The following is a 26,056-nucleotide window of genomic DNA, read 5'->3' on the forward strand; positions in this document are numbered from 1 at the left end:
TCACAAGCTGAACTACAAAGAGCAATCGGTCTGTATGTTTTCCTACAGGTATGATCATAGCAGAATCAAGGTCAGATGGTCCCTGAACAGTACCTGATGGCAAAAACTCCAAATGATGATGTACTCCAAACCAGAAGGCATGACAAATGACAGCAGGGAAAACTCTCTGACCAGTAAGAAGAGCGGTTGCATTTATGCAGATGGTGAACTGAACTCTCTGAGCAGGGCTATGTCCTTCTGCTTCCACCACAAACAAAGAGTGCCAAGTCTTTTGCAGCCAAAACATCACAACATTGTCTCTGGAATGGCAGGTTCTGGCATTAAAGGCAGGTTGCCGCTGTTATTAATGGTTCAAAAAGCTGAAACATAGATCTAGGTGGAGTATCAGATATGCATGAAAAGAAAGAGGTGTTTCATGCTGCTGGACAGGATTTAGCATGCTACTCAAATCTGAGAAAATGAGATCATACTTGTCATAGTCAGGGACATTAGAGCATATGCTTGGACGCAGCAGGACTGGTAACAGAATCACTACAGTCTGCCTCTGAGCAGTGCTGCACTTTATGTTCATCACAGAGGTTTTATGCTTTTATAAAAAAGCTAATGATGACATGATTCAAGATTCTGTAAAGGGCTCAGAGGGAGACTCAGTAAAACAAATAATGATGTCAAACTTTTCATGCATGACAAGCAAAATGCAAAAGCGTCATTCTCACAGAGACTTAAAAGAAGCAACAGTTGGGATTTGCTTCCAAAATGAAAGAGGAAATTATTCAGGCCAATTTGTTACTTTAGACACATGAAACACCACCTGAATGAAGATGGTGGTATGCATCATGAATGAAGTTGGACACAGATGCGTATAAACATGAACATCGAGGGATGACATTTCAAAGACTGTAATCAGTGATGCAATGACAAAGCAGTGCTGGAGACAAACTGCCCAGCAGACAAAAGCTTTCTTGTCCTAGGCAAGGTCACCAAGAGTGAGCCTTTAACATAATCTTGTTTGCAGTGCTGCTCAGTGCATGGGTGGACCTGCTGCTGCTCTGTCTCCTGTCTTAAACACTGTTCCTGTTCAGCAGGAAGCTGTCACTATAGAGGAAGACTTCTGCCATCTCCTGCCTCAGTGCTCCATCGCAGCCTGTTGCTGTATAGCAAACAAAAGCATTGGTGTTTGTATGTTGTTGAACTTCCATCACAGCAAGCTAGCTGCAGAAAGGTAAGGAGGGGAGAGGAGAGGGAGAGGGAGAGGGAGAGGGAGAGGAGAGGGAGAGGAGAGGAGAGGAGAGGAGAGGAGAGGAGAGGAGAGGAGAGGAGAGGAGAGGAGAGGAGAGGAGAGGAGAGGAGAGGAGAGGAAAGGAGAGGAGGGGAGGGGAGGGGAGGGGAGAGAGGAATCTGGTCCACCTTCAGTTGCTCTGTCACAAAACTGGCTGTCTTTCTACCAGATTTGTCCTGCATAAGCCATATGAGGAGAACTTACTGCAGGAGTGATGAGGTACAATTCTCTGGCTTTCTTATCCAAGATGGGTACAAGAGACATTTCTGACTGTAACACTCAACTCCAGGAGTAATACTACAAGAGCTGATAAATGGATTTAATGAGTGAAAAAGGGCACCCGAAGCAGCAAGAGGAATGATTATTGACTTGGGCGTTAGTCTGACCAAGACCTTGTATCCCATGAGGTTGTCTCTGAGAAACAAATGGATCACATGCCACTGTTCACATTGCAAGAAGGAATTGCTAGATACTGCCTAGCCTGGTCCCTGGATTTCCCCTAGGTCTGCATAGTCCATGGCTATCCAGTCCTTTTATCACAGGTCCCCTGTGTAACTTCATCAAAGTTCACAGACCTTCCCCCACATCCCATGAATTACCTAACAACTTCACGGCTCCAGGAAGGAAGCCATTCCTTGGACGATATTTAAAAGAACAAAAATGATGGTGGAAAGCTTGTTGCCCTCCATACTGGCATAGAGATTGATGGTGTTGTTGCACCTGTTGGCAAAGCTTCTCTGTATACCAAAGGGACAACGGAAAGCTGGAACACCCTCTTGGAGTAAAGAGACAGGTGTCAGTGGAAAAACCCCAAAGCTTTTGTTCTCATTAACTCTGTTCATCTGAATGGAAAATCCAGGCAAGGAGACTGAAGAGCCTGTAATTCACAATGCCAGGTCTCCCAGTTTCTAATTTTATAACAAAATATTCCTCACCAGTGCTTTTCCTAAACACCCCCGTTACACATATTTTCAAAGGATGATTTCATAAGGTCTCACAGAAGCAGGGACTGGGCAGATGTACTTACAGAATCTAAGAAGGAAAAACAACTGTGTAAGTGAAAAACTATAATTCTTCATTATCAGGGTAGGTTACAGAGCAGACGCAATCAGCACTGGTTTACAAAGCACTGGTTTGAGTGTGCAACAGCATTTATACTTCCCTGTGAGAGTGCAAAGGAAATAAAACTGACCTCCAACCATGTGACAGAAAAGGTATGGTGTTGGGTGTAAGGAGGTCCTGACTAAACTGTTTGTCCTTTATGGACATCTGCTTTTCCTGCCTGCTCTTGCTGCCTAGATTGCCACATTTAACAGCATGTCAGTGCAGAGTCTGTCATGGTGCTCTTGCTGCTACCGCAATGTTGGACACCTTGCATCATCTATGCAAATAGAAAGCTGGCAGAGACCCACTTGTGTCTAAACCCATTTTTATTTCCTCATTGGCATATCAAGCTTCAAATCTTCTCTCTTCTCTTTATTTATGTTGCAGAGGTTTGTGTTTAGTGATAACCAGACTTCCTTGCCAAAGGGAAATAAACCCTTTTCAGGCAGTAAGGCACCTCTCTTGCACACCCATTAAATAAGACCTCTTGAGGTTTCAATGCAAGTGGGTGGCTGTCTAGCAGCTAAGTGAGCTACAAGAGGATGTCATTACTGCCAGACTTGGCCCAGCTTAATGTCAACCACGACATTGTGGGGGAAACCTGACTGCAAACAAAAGCAAAGCCAACTATACTGTATGTCCTTGTCCAAATGAAGGCAAACAGGGAAGATTTATAAACTGCATTTGCAAAATACCTTCATTTATAATATGATAGAGAGGTGTTGGCTTGTATGGCATGTGCATTGCAAGCTGACAACAGTGTTTTCCTTGGGCATGAGCCAAAGTTTTGGCTGTTTTTCTTTCACCAAACATGAGCCCTTGGGGATGAGTCACTGGTTCTTATAGCGGGCTGCTGTCTGCTGAGCCAGGAAGAGGAGCCCTTATTGCACAGAGAAGGAATCAGGAGATGATGTGTCATGTAGGTCACGCTGGGAATCAGCATCACTTCCCATAACCAGCCAATGCAGATTGCATGCAGAGGACCTGCAAGCCTGGAGGAGATGGAAATAAAGCCAGGACTCCCTGGGACCCACTGGGGTTTGGGTACCACATTTAATCTCTGGTGAGCATCTAAGAGTCTGTGTGGCTCCACCAAATGTTCCACTTCAGCAATTCAGGAACTGAAATGAGGTGCAGCAATTAATTTCTGTAAACCTGGATCCTCAGTCAGCATCAGCTCCTTGCTGCAAGTTGTTGACCCCTTTCCCCATCCTCCCTCACCCCAGGAGAACCAGTGGTTACACAAGGGGAGCATGTGGCTGGAGACCTCTGAGCCAAGCGGGTTTTTTTTTTTGCTTTTCCTCTTATGAGAGCTGTCAAATGAAAAAAATCACGGATCCTGAGGACAATCGGACAGTTCAGTGAGTAAGGGATGTGTGATCACTGGTGTCCAACGCTGACTTATGGAAGCTGTAGGCTAAGGCAAGCCTTTTCACTTCGGCCGCTGCAGTCAGTGCTGGGATTCAAAGACATTAATTATTGCTAATCTACAGCTCACCTTTGGTTAGTCAGCAGCTATCCACAAAGCTGGTTCGCACACTAGTGGGCAAGGATGCAGTCATATCGCAGCCTTGGCACTTAGCTCTAAGTACTAATCAGAACTAATTGCCCGAGCTGGGTGAGCGGTGCTCTTGCAGGGGCCGGGCTCGCCACGGCAGTGCCCCAGCACAACGGGGACACGCTCCTGCGTCAGGCCGTTCCCAGCTGCTGTTATGTGGAAGGCAAAGAGATTATCGAGGTTAAAAAATAAAACCGCAAATTCAGCGTGAAGTGTGAGCGGCCCGGGGCAGGGCTCTGGTGAGAGGCTGCCGTGGGAAGGCGTGGGGACTCCCCGCCAAGGGAAACGGGCCGCCTGCCCGCCGCTGCCTCCGCGCCCGCACTGCCCCCGCCGGCGCCGCTGGGGGCTCGTCCCCGTCCCGCTCCGCATTCCCGGAACTGGGGACAAGACCCGCCCGGCCCACGGGCCCGCAGGGAGGCGGCGGGGGCGGCGGGGGCGGCCGGAGGCAGCCGGGGGCAGGACGGCTTCTCCCCGACGGGGCAGGCCGAGGGAGCGGCGGGGCCGTGAGGCGGGAACGGGGCGGGCTGAGGGGGCTGGGCTGCGGGGGAACGGAGCCGGGGCGGCCGGAAAGGGAACGGGGCCGGGCTGAGGGGGGACGGAGCCGGGCCGGGCTGAGGGGGCCGGGCCGAGGAGGGACGGAGCGTGGCCGGGTGAGGCGGGACCGGTCCCGTCGGGGCACCATGTCGGGGGTGGCGAGGACGGCCATCTGCCTGCTGCGCTGCGACCTGCGCGCCCACGATAACCAGGTAGGGCCCGGCCGCGGCCCCCCGGGTATTTATTTAGGAATAACCCTGCTGTTGGGTAGGCTGGGGAGGGGTGCCTGCATCCTGCCCCCGAGAGCTGCCATGGCCCTCTGTCTTTCCAGGTGCTCCACTGGGCTCAGAGTAACGCGGATTTCGTTATTCCCCTCTACTGCTTCGACCCACGGCACTACCTGGGCACCCATTGCTTTGGTTTCCCCAAAACAGGGCCCCATCGGCTCAGGTTTTTGCTGGAAAGCGTGAAGGATCTAAGGGAAACTCTCAAGAAAAGAGGAAGGTATTTGAGAAAGCACTGTGCAAATAACACGTCTATTTTTATTTTGCTACTCGTTTTCAACACATACCTGTGCTGTAAGCCTAATCGTGTCAGATACTCTGGGGTGTGATGATGGCTTATTTCTGAGAGCCACCGCCCTTCTGTTAGATACAATAAGGTCCCATACATAGCTCCTGTTCAGATGATCCGCTGTGCCGTCTGCAAGGGAGTGAAGAGCCATGCAGGCTGCATGCCATGTGGGGTTTTGCTTTTTGGAACTTGGATACCACAGATGGGCGTCAGCCTTAAGCGCTTTGCCCAGAGTCCTGACAATTGGAGACACGAACCGGCAGTCTTCCGAGTTGTAGGCGATGACATTAGCCACTGGGGTGTGTGGCCTTGTCTCTAGTGAGTTTTCCCTAAGAGCCGGCTTGAGACAGACCAGCATGGATCCTGGCTTGTGAGACTGGAGAGTTAAGTTTGCTCATGCCCTGTCCCACTAAACCCAATCTCTTTGGTAGGCTACATTGTGGGAAGGGGGTCTTCAGAGATTCCTTCTTCATTATGCCTTTAGAAACCACAACTGCTGTAGACCAGGGCCTGAAGGTTTGCATGCTGAAGAATCCATTACCAAATAACATCTGGCTTTGCTTAGCAGAAGATGTGTCAGCCAGCCTGTCTTCTCCCAAAGGGGCATAACAGTGGTAGTAGAAGCAAGTGGAATGGTTCTGGGTTTGCAGTGCAGTGTGGCCAGTGTAGATGGTGAATGTTATAGGGGACTGAGAGAAATGACTGGTGGGTATCTGCACCCATACTCTGCAGTGAACAGATTCAGAGCTGCTTGAATGCTGCTGTGCTGTTGTCGGTGGCTGATAAGAGACTGGTCTTCTGTAGTGAGAGACATGTGGTTGTGAAGAGCCATGCTAAGACCTAGGCTCCATTTGCCCAATCATGATATCTTCTCAATGCAGTGATAGACAGAAATCTCTTTCACGTCCAGTCTGTGGTGTTCCCTGTGGACAGCTTGATCTCTGCTTTTCTGTGGGAAGTAAGGGGAACAGCTCTCTTAGCAGCACTCCTTGCTGCTGCCTTCTTCAGATCCAACCCATCTTTGAAGAAACTTTTCAGTTGTGCTTTAAATTATTCTGGCAAAAACACTGTATTACCCCTTCAAGTGGCTGGGCAGCTGGTGAGGTTGCAAGGTGGGAAGGGAGTTTTTTTGGCTGTTATGAACACAGAGCATTCAGAGGAAAGCATTTGTCTGAATACTCCCACATGAAAGTGGAGAGAGGTCTGCACACAGGCCACCACTGCCTGTGAAGGGGGTTGAAAGAGGAATCCGTTGAACAGATCTGACAGATTTACTTTTAGGTAACAGCCTGGCTTTCTGCCCAGTCATCCTTTCTAAAGCATCCGGGGTGATAGAAATGTGTTTGACACAAACTCAGCCCTAGAAGCTTACAAACTGCGTTCAGTGGGTCCTAAAAAATGTAGGCTTGTCAAATCCTGTCTGTCTGCCTCCATATGCTGTCTGTGCTCTGTAGAGAACTAATGGGTGTGTGGACTGGGACAAGGGCCTCTTGTACACATAAATAACAATAGCATCAAACCTAATTCAGGGCAATATTTTGTGTTTGCAGTACCCTGGTTGTGAGGAAGGGGAAGCCAGAAGATGTGGTCTGTGATTTGATTACGCAGTTAGGTTCTGTCAGTGCTGTGGCTTTCCATGAAGAGGTAAGGGAAATACTTGAGTGACATTGTTAAAAGATAAAATTAGGCTGTGGAGGTTTCTTCCACAACTAAATGGTGATGCAGATCCTGTGTGTTCAGAGCCTTTCTTGTCTGTGGCATTGTTAACCTTGGGGAAACTGGCTAACTCCTGGGATGGGATTGGTGTCTGAGTGGGAGTCCTTGTGATTGATGACTTGCAAGTGCTGTGCCTTGAGGAAAATGAGTTTCTAGCAACTGGCATTTTAGGTCAGCTGAGTCCATTTCTCCTCCTGTTTGCATCAGGCTGCTTTTTCCTGGTGCCTTCCTTGCACAGGCAGCTAACTGCCAGGGGACATACTGTATTGAGTGTAGGGGCCACGGTGAGCTGACAGCACCCACATTTAGGAGGTTGCCCGCCAGTGTGTTGAACAAAAGACAAGTCTGGTCCTGGACTGCCGACGGGGTTTGTGCTTTACTGGCCTGTCTTCACTGAGCTAAGTAAATGGTTTGATCCAGAGCCTGCCGAATTCAATGGAAGGCTCTGAAGACTCCACTAGGTCTGGAGGCTGTGTACAGACACCTATGTATATACATACATAGATGCACTCAGTATTAGCAGTCTGGACCTCAGAGCTGTCTAATGGAGGAATTGTTCTGTGACTCGCACTGCAGGTATTCCTGCTGTCAGGCCTAAGACCGTTGTAATGTGATGTGACAGCCTGCACATCCCATAGTGCCTTGTTCCATGCAGCTCTAAGAACATCCACAGAGGGTCAGACAAAATGCCTCATCTAATTCCATAACCTTTCCTGACGGTGGCCAATAACAGATGCCCAGGGAAGACCACAGGAGCAGGACATATCTGTAAAGATACTTCCCCAGAATACTTTCCCAGCCACCAAGAATCTGTGGCTTAAGGACTTCTTGAAACAGGAATGCTGCCCTGATAGCCAATAACCCTCAGTGGATTTCTTTTATATGTACTTGTCCAGTCTCCTTTTCATTCCATGCAAACTTAAAAGATCTGCAACATCCTACATCAAGGAGTTCCCTATTCTGGCATTGGCACTACTAACAGAGTGAAAACGCTTATTGGGTTTGGCAGAGGAAAATACTCAGAAATTGTCTGTGTGCACCTCTCTCCAAAGGGGTGAAGCTAAATGTGGAGATGAGGGAGAAGGGCAAGGCCAGTGACCAGGGTCTGTGTGCCTACGAGAGCTGAAGCCACGCAGCCATGGCCTCACTGCATTTTGTTCTCCCTAGGCCACGCAGGAGGAGCTGGATGTGGAGAAACTGCTGTGCGAGGTGTGTTGTCAGCATGGGGTGAAGACTCACACATTCTGGGGGTCCACGCTGTATCATCGGGATGACCTTCCCTTCAGGCCTATCACCAGGTGGGCTGCTCTGTGGTATCGCTCGCTCCACTGTCCCATTTGTTTCTAACTCCAGTGAACTGCTTAGGAGGGGTCTTAGTCATCCAGTCCCACAGGGAAGGGACCCATGAATCCATCTGCATTACGGAACAGTGCTGTCATGCTCATACACAGCAAGGGGAAGGGGCACATTCATCCCTCTGTACTAGTAGGATTTACTCTTCAATATGCATAAAGCCAAGGGGTTTGACTGATGTGCAGAATTAGACTCTATAACTCGAAAGTTATAAAGTAGGTATGTTTATTGCACGCAGATGCACGGGGGATCGCTCCTCCACAAGCGTGCATACCCGAAGTGAGGAACCATCCCACATTTATACAATGAAACAAATGAATATTCAATTAACGCCTATACATATTCGTTACCTAAACCCCGCTTCGTATGTTAATTAGCTTATCAGTCCTTTGCCTGGAATGTGGTGGTCTTGCAGGTTTGTAGGTGATTCATGTTCTTGTGACCATCCCATCTTCTCCAGCAAGGAGACTTAGCACTCCCTCCCTCTAGATAGCATTGGAATATCTCTCATCCTTTTCTCATTCTTTTTTAAATAGCCCCTTTGTTAGAGGAAGAAGGGCAGGTGTCTCCCCGTCTCCTCTTTGTTAGAGGAAGAGGGGCAGGCATCTCCTCAAAACTGTAGTTGTCTCCTCAGAGCTGTGTGCCTATGTGACCAGACACCGCACCCATGACTAGTCACCATACCCACATTCCTGAGCAGACATATACAATCACAATCGATGTCCATTGTCCCCATTTCACACTATTTCTCCATATCATGACCATTTATTGAGGGACTGATTTCTCTTTGCCCTTCCACCAGCACAGTTTTGATGCTCTGTCTGCAGTGCTCAGTCCTTGTGACATTGGACTGGATTGCTCCATTACCCCATCTGGCTAAATGCAGCTGCCTGTGACAGTAGCCCTTTGCATGCGGACTCTTCATGCCTCCCTCAGTAGTCACTTGAGGTGTAATTAATGGAGTTGAGTGATTCATGGCATCCTATAGAAAATGTATAAAACAGAGCAGAAGAGTCAGGCGATAAAAATTGCTGTTTCTCTCCATTGACTGAAATGCAGCTGGAGGTTGCAGATTTTTACATTGAAGTCAGCCTTGTGGGTAATCAGAAGTTAGATGAGATGAATCTGACCCTCAGGGATTGCTCCATCAGGACACACCTTAAACTGAAAAGGCATCAGAGGCAGAAACTGGATGAAGGACTGAACTTCTGATGGCTTCTAGCCCCAGGGGAATCTACCTCTTTCAGCAGGCAGTGTACAAACATGCATCACAAATACGCGCTCTGCCCTCAGGAGAGTGCAGCCTGGAAAGCTAACCCTCCATCTATGGAAGATATGTGGTGCTGTGTGGAGGGGCCAGGGTAGCCACCCTGCGGAGATCTGACTGCGATGTTATCTTTGCAGGTTGCCTGATGTCTACACCCATTTCCGAAAAGCAGTGGAATCTGAGGCAAAGGTCCGGCCAACTCTGCAGATGGCAGACCAGCTAAAGCCTCTGGCTCCAGGGGTGGAAGAAGGGTGTATCCCTACGATGGAGGATTTGGGACAGAAGGGTAAGAAAACTTGATGTGGCAGTTCCTCCCATGAAGTCCTACTTAGATCTGTCTGTTACTGAGGACGAGAAGAGGGAGGCCTCCCAAGGGCAGTGGTTGCCCTTCAAACTGTAACTAAGCTGCTGTTCACTCATATGACAAATGAAGGTAAATTCCCTGTGTGGAGGAGCTGCCCTGCAGCTGGGTAGAAAACATCCTCTTAGTAATTTTTAATATGTTTGATTTGACCCTTGCTTTAGAGGAAGACAGGGCACAACCTTTTATGGCCCCAAAGCAGACACCCTTACTGCTGAACATCCCTAGATTTTAAGCTCCTTACCTTTGAGATGCTTTCCAAGAAGGTAACAAGGTGATGGTGTTTTCTGTGGCAGATCCTGTGACTGATCCACGAACAGCCTTCCCCTGCAGTGGAGGAGAGACCCAAGCTTTAATGAGACTGCAGTATTACTTCTGGGACACGGTAACTCTTACACTTCCTTGTCTACATCCTCCCCCTTGTACATATGGCTGTGCAAGTGCGTGAGGCTGCGATTTTACTTCCTAGTAATGTTTCCTTAGCTCCTGTATAACACTGTACAAAGGAGGGAATTAACGTTTTTTCAGGTTTTCAGAGGGACAAACTAAATCCAAAGAAGTCATCCAGGAACTGGGAATGTAAGCCAAATACTTAGGAATCTAGTTTAGTGGCCATCCCTCTTAAGTCTTTTTTTCATCAACTTTTGGGAATTAGGACGATGCCTTGATTTGCCCTTTCTACTCTCCTGTCCCACATCGTCAGCAATGTAGTTCCTTCACTTTGTAGGAGTGAAAAGTGGCCTGAAGAGCTGTAATTGCAAATGGGGTGAGGAACAACTGACCCAAACTGCTTCCAGTTTTTTTAACAAGCACAGTTAAAAATAGTAGGAGGTTCATAGTAGTCTGACAGTGCTGCCAGCATACAGTCACTGCTGGAAAACCTGTTCCTTCTTTTCTGTTATGCAAATATTGTCTTCCTGGTGAGCTAGAACAGCCCTTTAGCAATTGTAACCTGTGCAGCCAAAGGGAATCAGAAGAGATCAGGCTTCCCAATGTCCTCTGCATTGTCAGTGGAGTTCTCAGAAAACGGAAGATCTGCGCTCTGCTGTAAATGTGGCTGGCCCAGAAGTAACAGTGGCCAGGATTCCCGCAGCTGTGTGTTGGGTGCTGTCAGACACGGTAGTTCTCAAACCTGAACAAGCAACCACATGGACAAGGGAACTGGCCTCCAGTTCTGCTGGTGCTTTTAAGTGGATCATTGATCCAGAGTCAGACAGGTACGGGCAGGGAGCAGCAAGCCAGGTTCATAGTGCTTGTAGAAATAAATGTGCTACAGGCTGAAGCCAGGAGCATAGCTTGTGACATGCATCCCAGAGCTATAATGAGAACTGCTGGCCTGATTCATTCCTGCGCACTGGAGGCAGTAATTTGACAGCTCTGTAGTCCTTGCAGGCAGCCATGAGAGGGAGCCCAGCCCTGCTAGATTGCCCTAGCTCCAGTATTAAAGAAAATGTATTTAGCATGTTACACTAAAGTATTAAAACCGTTTGGTTTTTCGCTCGCACAGAACCTGGTTGCATCTTACAAGGAGACTCGCAACGGACTGGTGGGAATGGATTACTCGACCAAATTTGCACCATGGTAAAGGTTTTTGTTTTGAGTCTGGAAGCTCCTTTTCTGCTCTCATCCCAAACCGATGTTGCCCAGCTGCTGAGTGCTCACTGGGCAGAGGTCTGAGTGTGATTCGTTCTGCCCTTTTTGTTGGGGTACAGCAGCCTCAAAGCTGCTTTTTGTTGTGCTTCTATGCAGTGCTTCCCTGGGAATGTTCCTGCAGTTAGGAATTGCTGAAGTGTAGCAGTAGTGTGCCAAGAGCCCAGTGTGCTGGGAGCAGCAGTGTGGACAGGGCACTAGAGAGACACACCACTTGTCTTAGCCTTTGTGCTGTTTTGTGTATTATCAGGGGTGGTTGTGAGGAGCCCGGGAGGAAGAGTAGCTTCAGCATGTTGATAGGGTTGTAGCAGAACTCAGTCCAGTTCTGGTTTGCTGAATAATGTGGGCCAAGTCACTTCACCTCACTGCTATTCTGTTTTTCTGTGGTGTGAAGAGATGTTTCTGATTATTCCTGTTGCAAAAAGATCTCTTATTTGGGTCGATATGATGATTTATTATGATTAGGGGTTTTAGTCTCCAGTGCTGGAAGGGGAAGAGTTAATCTCAGACTGCAACAGCAACAGCAGAACCCAGTTCAGCCTAAGGCTGAGAGCATCCAGTGTGTTTTCCCGACAGAACTGCAACGTGAAACAGTTTTCTGAGCCCCCTACAAGCCAGGATTTATTTGCAGCGGGCTTTGTGCTTTACTGGTTGCAGTGGACAGCTCCACCTGCTGGCGCTGTGGGGTCCGGGACCGCTGCCACTTCAGAAGTTCGTTATTTGTAGTCTCCACTCGAGTTTTTCCGATCTGGACATTTGCCCAGAGCAGACAATCCTGATCTGCCTGTCACAAAGTGTTCCTCTGTCAGATGATCAAAATCAGACTTGTTCAGATTGCAGCCAGCCATTCACATCTCATATTGGCCATTTCTAAGTGTTATTGCTGGTCAACAATCAAGGGAAAACTCTTCAGGCCCTTTCTTCCTGTTTTCCAAAATTCACTAGAACATCAATTTTTTCCACGAGCCCTAGTGGGAAACTGCAGTAAAATACATTTCTAGGAAAATAAAGGTAAAAGTTGTTCCTTATCACTCTTTGTGATGGGGTTGGAGTCTACAAGCTCTTTCCTGTCTTGCACAGCACTGATCTGGAACAAATGGGAGAAGCCCAGTGGATTGAAATGCCAAAGTTTGTGTTTGATTCCCTAGTTTTCTGACCCTTTGTGAGATTTTTAGCAAATTAATTGCCTTCTGTTGTTGCTCAAATGAGACACTAATGTACTGCAGGAAGAGGAGCCCTGGACATATGATAATTAAATTTGTAGTAAAAGGAGGGCAGTTGAACCACTAGGACAGTTGCTGTAGGGGCTGACATTTGGGACTCATTTCTGTGTTTGTCATTGGTGCACTAAATCACCAGATGATCAAGTCTTTTATGCAATGCTTGTCAGACTTGTGTAAAATGGTTTATCTCAGTAGCTTGGAAACTCCGGTAACAGTCATACACTGGGACAGGGAAGATTTTGATTCTCAGATTGAAAAGTTGCAAAGAAGTCATACAACTTGACTAAAGCCATTTGGGAAGTCAGTGGCAGAACTGCAAACCAAGCAAAAGTTTTCAGACAACAACTCCAGACACAAAGCTGCCCCTCCAGTCTCTCCCTGCAGACATCGAGTTGTCAGTCCTACATTGCATTCAGGACGTCATTCTCCTCCTTTCAGGCTGGCGCTGGGCTGCATTTCACCTCGATACATCTATGAGCAGATACAGAAGTATGAAAAAGAGAGAACGGCAAATCAGAGCACATACTGGTATGTCCTTGTGTGATCAGCATAGCTTGTTTTCTCTGAAAAGGAAACTGACATCTCATGCACAGGAGAGAGTGATTTGTTAACTTAATGTTTGTTTGTTTTTCCTGTGCCTGCTGTCTGGTTCCTTGGGGTTGCATTGCAGTTCTGTTTCAGTATGGATTTATTAGTCTGCCTTTGACATCCAGAGGCTGTAGGCACTTTGTAAGGGAAGATTATTAAAGCTAGTTGTCGTGATTGCTGGGAAATTGTGGGTCATGATTTTTAAGAATTATCTCTATAAATCAGTACAACCCCTCTCTGCATCATTATGGGCTAGATGAGAAGGAAGAAGAATGATTTACAAATAAAAGCCAAAGAGTTTCTCATGCCAAGCATATGAGCAGGGTTTCACCAAAAAGGCTCGGTAGTTTTGCGACTTGTACAAATCACGCGGTGTCAGAAGGACCTCTGGGCACAGTCCAGCAAATGGCTCTGTGCTTGCTCAGCTGCCTGGCCATGAGTACGCCACCATAGCAAAGAAGAAGAGGGGACTGGGAAGTGGGCTTAATGCATCCTGCCTTGTCACCTCACCGCTGGCTGCTTGCCTGCCTGCAGGCTGTCCTGAAGGAGTCTGGGGGACAACTGAGGTCAGTGTAGCTGTCCCTGAGCAGGCCTTGAACTTGCTCATGCGCTCTGCTCTGCCCAGACACTCTGAACTGGAGCCTGGTAGGGAGCTCATAAGGAGTAGCAGGTTCATGTTAGAGCCTGGTCTAATACTAGACCTGGATGGGAAAAAGCCCAAACCACAAAGTCTGTGCAAACTGGAGAACTATGTTTTCAAATTGGTTTGTTACGTTTGCAGTGTGCGTGACAGCACAGTGGTCGGTGAGGAACAGGCAGAACATTGCCAATAATTCTCGCCAAAATACTCCATTTCATTAAAATTCAAACAGATAAAATATCAACCTTTTGCCTGTTGAAGTGTATGCTTTTTTTTTTTTTTCTTCAAAGACAATTAAGAGAGGAAAGGTTTCAAGAAATGAACATACTTGTGTTTTTCCATCTAACAGTCAGCCAGCCTGCCTGCAAGGTGGGGTGCCATGGAAATCTGAGTGTGTTAAAGTGATAAATAGTTATAAAAAAGAAGCTGTCAAGCTGTAGGCACCGCAGTCAATTGTAACAATGAAGTACAGGTCATAGTGGCTGCACATAAGGGACTGATTGAACTTCAGTGTCATGACACTAGTTTTTAGCATTTGGACAGTGTCCTGTTTTGTAACCAGATTTTCCAAAAGGATCTTGTAAGCCTAAACATCAGCTGAGCAGAATATTTCCAATATGCCAGAGTGCTGAAGCAAGTCTCAGAGGCTGAGGTGCCATCATTTTACAAGAAGCTTTATTTATATAAAAGTTTTTATATAAAACTGTCTATTTTCTGCAGGCCTAGCACCTGATTTCATGAGCTAGACCACTGTAAACAGAGTGTTGAAAGGTGCATGTAAGTCCCTTACAAAGGTTATTGCTTAAATCAATGCAAAGGTCTTAGGAATGTGCTGACATGCTTGCTTATGCGGAAGTGTGAAGCTGAATCAGGTCCTCGCCCTGCTCTTTGGAGAATTACATCCCAGTAGGGATGGATGAGAAACAGGTTTCCTGAAATTCTGTTCCTGCACTTGAGTTAAGGAAAGCTTCCCCAGTGATTCATGCAAAGTTTGCTTTCACTGTAGTCGTCCAGGTGCAAGCTAGATGGGTAGGCTTGGAGCAAGAACTGGTATCATGCGAAGGTGCGTGAAATTGCTCATTGTGAGTAAACCTCACGGGGTTAATGGTGGGTACTATGGAAGCAAAATCCCAATTCAGTAATTTCATCTGACCCACAGCGAAATACAGACACAGCTTTGTGTTTTAGGGTCCTGTTTGAACTGCTGTGGCGGGATTACTTTCGATTTGTGGCCCTGAAGTATGGCAGAAGGATTTTCTCATTAAGAGGTGTGTATGGATCACCGTATTCGGAGAGGAAAGGTACAGTCTTACAACAGGGAAATTAAGAGAAGATGTTGTCAGCATTGTGTCGTACAAATGTTCTTCTCATAGCGCTTGTGTCACCGCTCTGGATGTTGCTGGGGACTTAGTGGTGGCACAGAAGTGCCTCAACACCATGATTCTGTACACTGAGACTTTTTCCCCCAAATCTGATTAGATATGGGGAGTATTATTAACACATGTCAGTGGGAAACAGCAGCATGGTAACAGTAAAGATGTTATTTCTGGAGACATTCCACCTTTGGAGAGGATCCAGGCTTCAGGTTTGCTCCACATTCACCAGAGTAGCTGAAAGAGAGCAGGAACTGACCCAGCAGCGCAAATCCCAAGAAACCAGATTTTCTTTCTGCCTTGCACTACATAGGAATCAGAAGGAGATTCAGCTCCAGACCCAGTGAGTTACGTGCAGGTGCCTACACCTCAAATGGGGGTCTGAACTCTTGAGTGCAATGCAAATACCTAGTTTACATAGCCAGGAAACCCTACAGCTGATGCGTGTGCTGGGTGAGCTGTTCTCCATGTGATGTAGCTGCCCACACCTAAGCATACAGCACTGGTTTAGATGCCCCGGGGCAGTCTGCCTGGCATCCAGCTGTGGGTGCAGCGGAACATGTCTCCCTCAGGGCCTGCATCACATCTGCCTGGCCAGGCCTATGTGGCTGTTTCAGATGCCCAACAGCATCTCAAATGGCACTGGATGCCAGTGGTGGGCCTAACCTTAGATGTCTGGAGCTGGAGCTGAGTCATCCCTGCTGCCTCTGTTCCACTGTACAGAGGTCTGTAATTGCCACTGGACCCTGCAAACATAAAGTCATCCCCCTCATCTGTTCCTATCCCACTGCAGGAGCAAAATGTTACTGGGGCTTCTGCCAGGTAATTCTGGGTTTAGTGTCTGCTACAGAAATGGATTTCACATAGACATTGTCCTGGAGTAAAACTGAACAAGAAATTACTAGCTTGGGCCAGAGCACATCTTTGACCACTTGAGAGGTCTGAGTAATTTTTAATTAACAAAAAAAATTAAAAAATAAAAATAGAGCAAACGCTAACAAAACAAATTATCAAAATCTGTTAAGGCTGGGGCATCCTCCATGTGCACAAGACATTCCTTTGCAACCCTTGAAAGGAGGAATGGATCATCCCTAAATCTTTGCAGAAGGAACATGGCTTGTTTGTAACACCACTGAGAGGGCTCGCTTCATCCTAATGTCTTGTGTCGTCAACCAAAGTGCCTCTGGCTGTCATTGTTTTATTAATAACTGCCTGTGCCAGCATTTGTCTTCATTACAGTTATTTTTCTTCTCAATAGGGCTTCAAAATAAAGAGGTCCCCTGGAAAAAGGACCTTCAGCTCTTTGACTGTTGGAAAGGTCAGTAGAAACCGCAGGTTTGTCTAAGTGTGCTTTATGGTTTCCACATGTCTGTGTGCTAACATGTGCCCTCATGCTAACTCAATTTTATGTCAGGGAACTGTCAGCATGATCGAGGCCTGTCATTTAAACTGTTACCACCAAACAAGAATCCAGCCCCGTGGTCTGATGTGTGATGTGAGTGCAGGATACTTGGTTTCCCTTCCGAGACTGAGCACTGCACAGGAGCAGGCCCGCAGGGTACCGTGAACGGCCAGGCTCTGTCCGGCTGGTACGTGCTTTGTGAGATGCACTGCAGTTAGATTTTCCTGCCCAGGTAGAAGTGTTTACAGTCTGTTGGCTCCTTCTGTTCAGTCACACAGGAGCTGACCAGCCCTTCTTACCCATGCGAGATTGCCATGCCTGCTACATTTTGTTCTTCTGATTGGTTTTGGTTAGAAGGTTGGAACAGTGTTAGAATAAATCACATCTTCCATTATGCCACAGTCTTTTAATAGCCTTGCTTTTCCTTTAGCTTTTATAACTCTGTTGTCACTTGAACAGCAAGCATAATATCTCAAAACTTGGAGGGGCTAACAGACTGAAGTGTCAGAATCAGTGAAATACACACCTATGTATATTTCTTCATGTTAATGCCATGTGTATCCATTTGCATGCAGGTACAATAAATCTTTTCCTTAACAATAGACAAGGACTGTCCAATAGATCCCTCTCTGCTATTAGTCACCTGTCAAGAATCTTCCTGTTCTTGGCCCACCTTGCTATTATCTGCAAAATTCCCTGCAATCCACCTCGTTGTTTTTCCAGTCTGAGATTTTTCTGTACCTTGTTCTTTTCCTTGCCAAAAAGTCTCACTTTAATTTTCAGTATAATTTCCCATGGTTTTTAGTGGCTGCACACCAGCTAAACCTCACTGAAATCTCTCCCTGCTGCTGTTACACTGGCACTGTCTTACCTGCTTGGATGGCTGTGAACGCATGACCACAGTTTGGTTTATGAGTGCCCAAAAATGTCATTATGTCCCAGCACTGTCTTTTGTCTCTGCAGAGGGCAAAACAGGGGTTCCTTTTGTCGATGCCAACATGCGAGAGCTGGCTGCGACAGGCTTCATGTCTAACAGAGGGCGGCAGAATGTTGCCAGCTTTCTCACCAAGGACCTGGGTCTGGACTGGAGGATGGGGGCGGAATGGTTCCAATACCTGCTGGTAAGGCTGAGCTGTTTTGTGCCTCTGGAGTTGTTTGTGCTCCCTGCCCTGAGTGACAGACAGGAGGACAGCTCTGCCTAGTAAGGATACAGAAGAGGATGAGTAATTTTCAGGCTGTTATAAATGCGTGTATATACTGCTTGCATGGTATCTACTTCCCAAAGCTCACGTAAGAAAAGGGAATTTTGTCACAGTGAAGCTGCCATCAACCAAGATGTAGCTAGGACGTTTTCAATGATAGTTTTGGTCCTCCATCTAGGGTTTTAGCCAGAGATCCATCACACTGGAGAAGACTTTCAAATATAAATTATGTTAACAATGCTCTGATTTGCTCACCCCAGAGGCTGGGGAGGAGGATGGCCCAGAAATAGAACATAACAAGAAATATGTGTTCTGGCCACTGAAGCCAGTGTTGGCACAGTGTCCTTGCATTGATGGCTGTGGACAGGGAAGCTATCTAGTCAAGAACAGGCAAGTACGGACAATAGCTGCATCAGCTTCCAGAGAGCTCCACCCTGGCTGGAGGCATCCTTCTTTGTTCTGGTGAGTCACAGGCCTCCCTGCCAACTGGAGCACCAATTCATTTCTCATATGCCAATCGGCAGCCATGCAAGCTCAGTTAAATAGCTGGCTCGCTTCTCCGTCCTTAGTCCTCTGTCCCGTAGCTTCTTCCCAGGAAGGTCTGCACCGGCTGGCAGTCCCCAGTTCAGCTCTGCGTGTCTTTGCTTGGCTGCCATTATCTCTGGTGATGGTGATGGAGGGACTGTCAGCAGCACCATGCTGAGCAGTGGGAACTGAGGCTGAGCAGGTGAATCTGCATTTTGTTCTTTACCAGACTGAATGGATCAGACTGAAAAAGACCAAATACTAATATCAGCCTCCCATTAAAGATCTTGTTTGTGGGATACAAGTGGCTACTGGTAATCAGGAAACTTTCTACTCACTAGGACAGCTGGAGATCCAGAGAGAGCTCAGTCACCAACATTATCTGCAATTAAAAGCACCTTTTTTGTGAATGTAATATATTTTTTTTGAGCTTCCGTGGTGCTGGGTTCTGACATGGCTTTGGCTGCAAAGATCTCCTGGAAGGTCTGGGTGCTTTTCCCAGTGCTGTGACTCACACCGTTGCTGTGAGCAGTGGTGGGCTTGCACAGGAACACAGTGCAGAACTTCTGCAGGATCCTCCAGAAAGTAGTGATGGTAGCTGCATGCAGCAATGCTTTTCCAGATAAAAGTGAGAGTCCCCAGCACATGGCACCAGAGAACTTGTATTGGAAAAGTGGTGGCATTATCCTTCCTATCATGGCTGGAATCTGGGATGGAAAATCTTACCTCGAGTGCATTTTTTTTTTGCAGTTTCACTGGGTTGTATAAGAAAGCTGATACCCTGTGTGTGTGACTTACCAGGCAGGGGCTGCATTTTGGTATGGATGATCTAATTCCTGTAGCCTGAGTGCATTGTGTACGTCACACAGTGGCCCTCCAGAAGAATGGTGCAGCACATGCAAATGCACAAACACATCAGTGCATGTCTGTCCTGCAGAGTCAGCCACTAGGACCAATTTGAATGTTTTGTAGTATCTGGCTTTTGATGGCATCTGTGTCAGCTGTGGCTTTCACAGCAGTGACAAAGGAGACTTCATTTCACAGAGAGGGCAGCTTGCTTCATGTACAGGCAAGCCTTGCACTCAAAGTCACCAGCTGATGAAGGGCCGGGAGTCAGGAACTGAGGCTTTGCTCTGACAGGCGGGCAGCTTTGCTTTCCTCCGACAGGAGCTTGGTTCACTTTGCAGGCCGACTCAGATGGCCACAGCAGATTCCAGGTCCAAGTAAGGAAGACCTGGAAGGTCTAACACGAAAAAGATGCTCCCTGGGTTATTTACCTTTATTCACAGGCACATGAATGTTACCAGACTTGCTGGAAGCAGGATTTAGCACTCTGCACTAGGCCTTTCATCTTGGGAAGCCTCAGCGGCTGACTGCCACCATAGGCTGGTGTAGCACAGGCTGATCCTTGTGTCCTTCTGTCCCTTCCTTTCCACTTGTGTCACACTGATACATTGCTAGACAGCTGTTACTTTAACCTGGCGGCATCCCCAGGGTAACATACAGGAGACATAAGTTTGATGGGGAGATATAGCTATAGAATGGTAGAGGCCAGTACAGAACTGAAACTGGTTTCACTTGGCTCTAAAAAGGGAAAGTAATGTGTATTTCATCTCTGATCCTTCCAGCAAAGGCCCACCGAGTGTTTGCGTGTGCCTGTGAAGAGGGTGTCTGTTAACCACGCCAGGTGGGCAGTGAGACTGAGGCAAGCTCTCTGCAACCTGCCAAAGCCAGGGAGAAGGCAGGAGACCACTGGTGGCCTGAAACAGAGATGATCTCAGCTGTGATTTCATTCACAGGGTCAGGCCCCAAGGAAAGGGAGAGAAACAAACCAAAGAGAATGCCAGGAAGGGGCAAGGCTGAGGGGGAAATGAGCCTGCCTCCTCCAGTCCCCCTTGGATTTGCCCTCGCCTCCCCCACATGCTTTCCTGCGTGTTAATCACACAATCAGGCCTCCAATGGCATCTTTCTTCCACTCCTTATCCTCACCAGCTGGAGGAAGTGCTGCTGGGAAGGGGGAGCATGCTGCACAGTGAGCATAGCTGGCTACTGATCACCCTGACCCCGGCTCTCAGCTGGCTTTGCAGAGAACGGGGAAGGGAACTTGGCAGAGCCCGTTGCCCTGTGCCTTCTGCCATCTGGGTGCACTGAGCTTCGGTCGTGGTTTCATCTCAGCCAGCAACTAAGTACCATGCAGCTGCTCGCTCACTCCCCATCCCACCAGGGATGGAGGGGGAGGAGAATCAGAAAAGTAAAACCTGTGGGTTGAGATAAGAATGGTTTAATAATTGAGATAAGGAAAAAATTAATAACAATAATTGCAATGAAGAGGAGGGGAAGAGAAAGGAATAAAACCCAAGGGGAAAAAAAAAAATTATGCACATTTGCTCACCACCTGCTACCAATGCCCAGCCAGTCCCCAAGCAGTGATCACCCCCCCAGCCAGCTCCCCCCAGTTTATGTACTGAACGTGACGTTCTGTGGTATGGAATATCCCTTTGGCCAGTTTGGGTCAGCTGTCCTGGAAGACCTGTCCCAGGTTCTCATGTACCTCCTCACTGGCAGAGCACGGGAAATTGAAAAGCCCTTGATTTAGAATAAGCACAACTTAGCAACAACTGAAACACCAGTGTCTTATCACCATTATTCTCACACTAAATCCAACACACAGCACTGTACCAGCTACTGAGAAGAAAATCAATTCTATCCCAGTGGAGACCAGATCAGCTCCTCACTTTAAGGATTTTGGAATTGTCACTGAGATTTTGGAAGTGTCACTGTGTGGACTGGTTGTTGCTGCAGCTGCAGTAAAAGCAGAAGAGAACAGCACTGAATGTGCTTCGTGACTCGCCTTTGCAAACTGCTGCAGCTGCCAGCACTATGCTTTTGCAATGTGGACACCCCTCCTAGGAACGCTCAGAGATCCCACGCCCTACCTGCTATCGCTGCCACTCCCCTCCTGAGCTAGGTCTGAATTGTCCTACAGCTGGAAAGCTTCTGATGCTGGATTTAAGCGACCCTGCCCAGCTGAAGAGCACTCAGACTGGATCATGTCCTGCTCCCACTTATGCCTGTTTCAGAAGCCTCGCTCCATTTTACATAAGCATCCTTGAAAGCTCTTTATTGGTTTAGATGTAGAACAACTTGGCGATGTGCAGCCTACTGAGTACATCATGAGAGCTCTAGTGTTCCCCGTAGTAGTAAAGCATCTCTTTCTGCCAAGTCCCTGTGAGTTGAGGCTTATTGCCTGATGAAGGTCGAGTATAGCAGGGAAAAAACTGTAGTGTTTGTATCCATTGCATCTTCACACACTCTGTGTGGTCACTCTGTACAGCCTGAGTTAGGCTTTTCTCCAGTCTGCCTAACAGGATCTGCACAGATGATTTTGTTAGTCTGTGGGCTCTGGGTAACTGGTCAGGAAGACTTTTCTTTCATATTTGAAACGGACTGGGCTGCTGTTTCTTGGAATATGAGCACTCAAAAGCTAGGGCTAGTTGACATTAAGTCTGCCAGATGTCAGCAGAAAGAGAAGGTTTTTTTTAAAAAAAAGGAAACAGAAAGTGACTTTGGTTGGACTTTATCTCATTAACCTAAGGACCATGAAGTGAAGTAGCCTGGGAAGCTGATCCCAGCTGTAAAATACAGCCATGCAGCACAGTTCTCTTCTGAGCCAGAGGGCTGTACCTACATGGGAGCTGTGACTGCCCCAGTATTGCCAGGCTGATGCCCACACAGGGAGTTTTCCCCTTGAGATGAGGGGTGGACGGGGAGAGAAGATTCACCAAGCGCCAGCCCATCTCTTCATGCTGTTTTCTTCCTCTGTTCTCAAGGTGGATTACGATGTTTGTAGCAATTATGGCAACTGGTTATACAGTGCTGGTATTGGCAACGACCCACGGGACAACAGGAAGTTTAACATGATTAAACAAGGCCTGGATTACGACAGCAATGTAAGTGTGTTTGGCTGTTTTGCAATGAATAGTGCAGCAAAGCATATGTGAAAGTTTCAGGGAACAGAGATCGACCTGCTGTGTGGATACTGCTGCAAAAGGTTCTGTGATCTCCTGGCCAACAGTCAGGCAGGTTCCTCACTGCTGCACAGGAAGATCTGACGTTTACAATCTGCTGCTGTCCCCAAAGAGGCTGGTGCTCTGTACAGCCTCCCTGTCCTGCCACTGGCCTATGTTTCGTCACCGTTTCTTCCGGGTAACAGCCACAACCCATCAGTATCTCACACAGCCATTTCCTTGAGCACAGAGCAGCTTCTTAGCGAACTCAGAAGTGACAGGAGAGACAGAGCTGCTCCTTGGGAGGTCCTAGAGAGTAGATTAAACCTGTGAATAAACCTGACTATCCTCCGTAAGCGGTGGGCACAGATAAATCACCCTTTCCACGTGCTTAGTTCACATACCAGATTACCTGGTCCCACCCTATTCCTGAGCTTCATGGCAAGCTGTGCTGTTGCCTTTGGCACTGTAGCTGGCAGGACTTCGCAAGGAACCAGAAAATAGTCCTGGTAGGGGACACAGCAGTGGAGTTAATGGGAGAGATTCAGGGGCAAGGCGGGGTTCATCTTGCCAAGCACAAGAGTGTGCAGCTGAGCTAGTGCCCCTAGTTTCCTTCGCTCACTTGGAAAGAAAACAGGGACTTCTTGGGAACGACTTCATCTCACTGTGTCCTAAATAGGGCAGGTGAACTGTAGCAGAAAAGCACCTCTGCCTCCCTCCCCTGCCTGCAGTAAGCCTGGGAGAAGAGCTCCAGCATCCAGTCCTCTGTGTTTAGGCACTAATTCTGTGTAGAGAGTTTAGCAGGAGGGGCTAAGACTTGACAGAGGTAACCGATGCTGTAGTACACCAGCCTCTTTACCTGGAAATCAGGGTTCTTTCTTTCACATTAAGAAAGACCCTTGCTGGGAAGCATTTACAGGTTGTCACTGAATGGATCCTGTCCTGTTGGTTCTCTTTGCAGGGGGATTACGTGCGGCTGTGGGTCCTGGAACTACAGGGCATAAAGGGAGCAGATATCCACACCCCTTGGGCACTGAACAGTGCTGCTCTCTCCCAGCTGGGAGTAACTCTAGGCAAGACCTACCCACAGCCAGTTGTGACAGCCCCAGAGTGGAGCCGACACATCAACCAGAGGCCTGTGAGTACTGGGAGGGTTCGGATGGGGTGGGAGGGCTCCAGGCAGCTGCTCTGTGTCTGTAGGAGTGTCTGTGAATTCTTTCTCTGGTAAAAAGGGAAAAAATTGCTTTAGTTCAGAGTCACACGACCTCGCAGCAGAGGGTGGTCCTGCTCTACACAGGGACTGTGCAGCCAGCGTTATTTAGCTGTGTCTGCCCTACTAAATTAAACAGGTCTGAGGCACAAGCCCATGTATCGACCTCCTGCCACCCGGGCAGTCATATTGTTAGTGTATTCCCCAGCACTGTTTTTGTCAGGGCCCACAAGCACCTTCCAGAACCTTGTCCAAGCACAATCTGAGGGTACCACATGCTAAGGACTGTCACAAGATACAGTGACAAAGCCACTCTACATCATATGGTCATAAACCATGCTGGGCCAGCTGGCTTTAGGGCTGAAGAATGAACCCACACATGTTCTGTTTACTACTTTCCAGGTAGCTTTTCTAATTTTTTTTTTCTCCTTCTGGATATACAATCGTGCCAGATACACCCGCTGTGGTGCATGGTGTAAACTTTTTAGCTGCTTCTTTCTCCCATCAGCCTTGGACAGGCAGTAGGGCTTAGACAGAGAGAGCGTGTCCTTCACAGCGTCCTGCCCTGCCCTCCAGGCCCTGCCTGCCCTGGCAGCCCCAACGGCGGGCAGGGAGGGATGGGGCATCTCCAGAGGCCTAACCGCCCCCCGATGCAGATGGGCAGAAAGGAGCCAAGACCGACACTCAGTTTCCACTCGGTTCATGAGGTGGAAGTAAACCCAACCAGCTTCCTACCGTGCTTGAGTGCATCCAAACTGGAGTCGGCGAGACCAGTATATATGGGGACTGGCCCTTACACTTTGTTTTTTGGGTGTATCTCCTCTTTAGAATGGGGACAGATTAAGATGTGGGCACTGTAACATGCCAAGGCTCACATTGCTGACCTGGCTGCTGTTCTTGGAGGAGAGGGGTATGGAAGGAAAGTGCTCCATAGGTCTGGGTGGTGTCAGTGGTGGTGGAGCTGGAAAGGAAGAAAAATGGTTGTAACTAATGGTGGTGTATTTCAAGGTGTTTTCAGCATTTTGTCTTCCCCCATGCATCCTCCCTGTCTCCTCCTGAGTAAGGATACTTTGTGGACCCTCAAATTTAGTTGTCATACTATGTTCAGTAAAGAATAAGGTGTGTATCCATTTGGGGCTTTAATCCCAAGGTGCAGTACCAAGTTTCTCAGGCCAAATTCCTTTGCCATGAGCGGAAAGTTTTGCAGAAGCAAAGCCTTCCGCTTCTGGCCATGCCATTGAAGGGCCTGGATTATCACCTTTCTGTGTAAGAGTGCATCTGAGATCAGAGAAAGGCACAGAGATCTGTGAAGGAGCCCCTCGGTCACACGCTGGTTTGAGGCAGTGATGAAACTTGAACCCATAAAGCTCCTCCATCCATTTTGATCAACTGTCCAGCTCACCCTGGGCTCTGTGGGCCAGCACTGCCACACTGTGCTTGTGAAATTAAAATACTACTGGGAGGGGCTGTTGACCCAGTGTTACTGAGCCCCCCTCCAAGCCCCCTCCAACCAAGTATCAAAGTACCTTTGCAAACACAAGCACCTACCTTACCAGAAACCCTGGCGTCCCAGGCCCAAGCCTAGAGCTGTGCCTGTCAGGCCTCCCCGCTTTCTGAGTGAACTTGGGAGCAGCAGCGCCATGTGCACACTTTTCCACATGTCGGGGCTGCTCTGTGATCAGATTCACTGTGCGCCATCAGTGAGTATCTCGCTGTTCGTCTCTCATTTGCAGCAGGAGAGAAGTCCCCATCCCAGGGGCAGGAGAGGCCCTGCACACACGCCAAGGCAGCACAAGGACAGAGGGATAGATTTTTACTTTTCTCGCAAGAAAGATGCATGATGAAGCCTGCACAGGTGCATGCTGGAGGAGTGTTCTGTGGGAGGTTTCGCTGCCGAAGACGCTGGGATAACGCTTCATCGCCTTGAACTAGGTTAATCTCAAGCCAATGATACAAGTCTGGCCCCAGTAAAGGAACCGGGGATCTGGCCGTTCAGTGTTCCCAGGGACACCAGCTGGTGGCAATTTGGGGGTTGGGCACTGGCACTGGTTGTGGTGAATGGATCTTGTGCGCTCACCCCGTGCTGTGAGCCCTGAAGGTAGTTCCCCAGGAGCGGCTGCCCTTCTGTGCCCCAACTCCCACGGACAGCACATCACTCCCAACTCTGCAAACTCCTTCGGGTGACAGGGCCGCCTAGCCAATGCTAATTAACCAAAACGGCATGGCCTTTCTCTTTGGAGGAGGCGTAGCTGCGTTTCCTGCGCCTCTTGCTTTGCACTGGTGCTTACGGCTGGATTTCCACCCCTCTACAAACTCGAGCAGGTGGTTTCTGTGGCAGGTGTTCAGTCAGAACTCTTTCTAATGAACTTTCTTGTGCTAATATTTCATGTTTTAAAGCTTTAAAATTACCAATCATTGGGCAATTAAAAGTTTTGCTGCTGGAATATTTGATCTTACTCGTTTCCACAGAGATGCATAGATAGAGGGAGAC

The 26,056-nt window shown here is 48.0% G+C and overlaps 1 protein-coding gene across 1 annotated transcript; it reads left to right on the forward strand.

The window, feature by feature from the left end:
• Positions 1 to 1,524: 1,524 nt before the first annotated feature.
• On the forward strand, positions 1,525 to 26,011 carry LOC308062081 (cryptochrome DASH-like). The gene is made up of 14 exons (XM_080383017.1): positions 1,525 to 4,687; positions 4,807 to 4,979; positions 6,599 to 6,692; positions 7,932 to 8,062; positions 9,522 to 9,670; positions 10,042 to 10,130; positions 11,253 to 11,326; positions 13,057 to 13,146; positions 15,035 to 15,114; positions 16,478 to 16,537; positions 17,585 to 17,742; positions 22,179 to 22,298; positions 23,317 to 23,493; positions 25,299 to 26,011. Exons 1-14 carry the CDS (start codon positions 4,622 to 4,624, stop codon positions 25,404 to 25,406), a joined length of 1,569 nt encoding a protein of 522 aa, XP_080239143.1. The 5' UTR covers positions 1,525 to 4,621; the 3' UTR covers positions 25,407 to 26,011.
• Positions 26,012 to 26,056: the final 45 nt, after the last annotated feature.

The sequence above is a fragment of the Falco punctatus genome (genome assembly GCF_963210335.1).
Source record: "Falco punctatus genome assembly, chromosome: 4".
In the NCBI taxonomy this organism is placed as follows: domain Eukaryota; kingdom Metazoa; phylum Chordata; class Aves; order Falconiformes; family Falconidae; genus Falco; species Falco punctatus.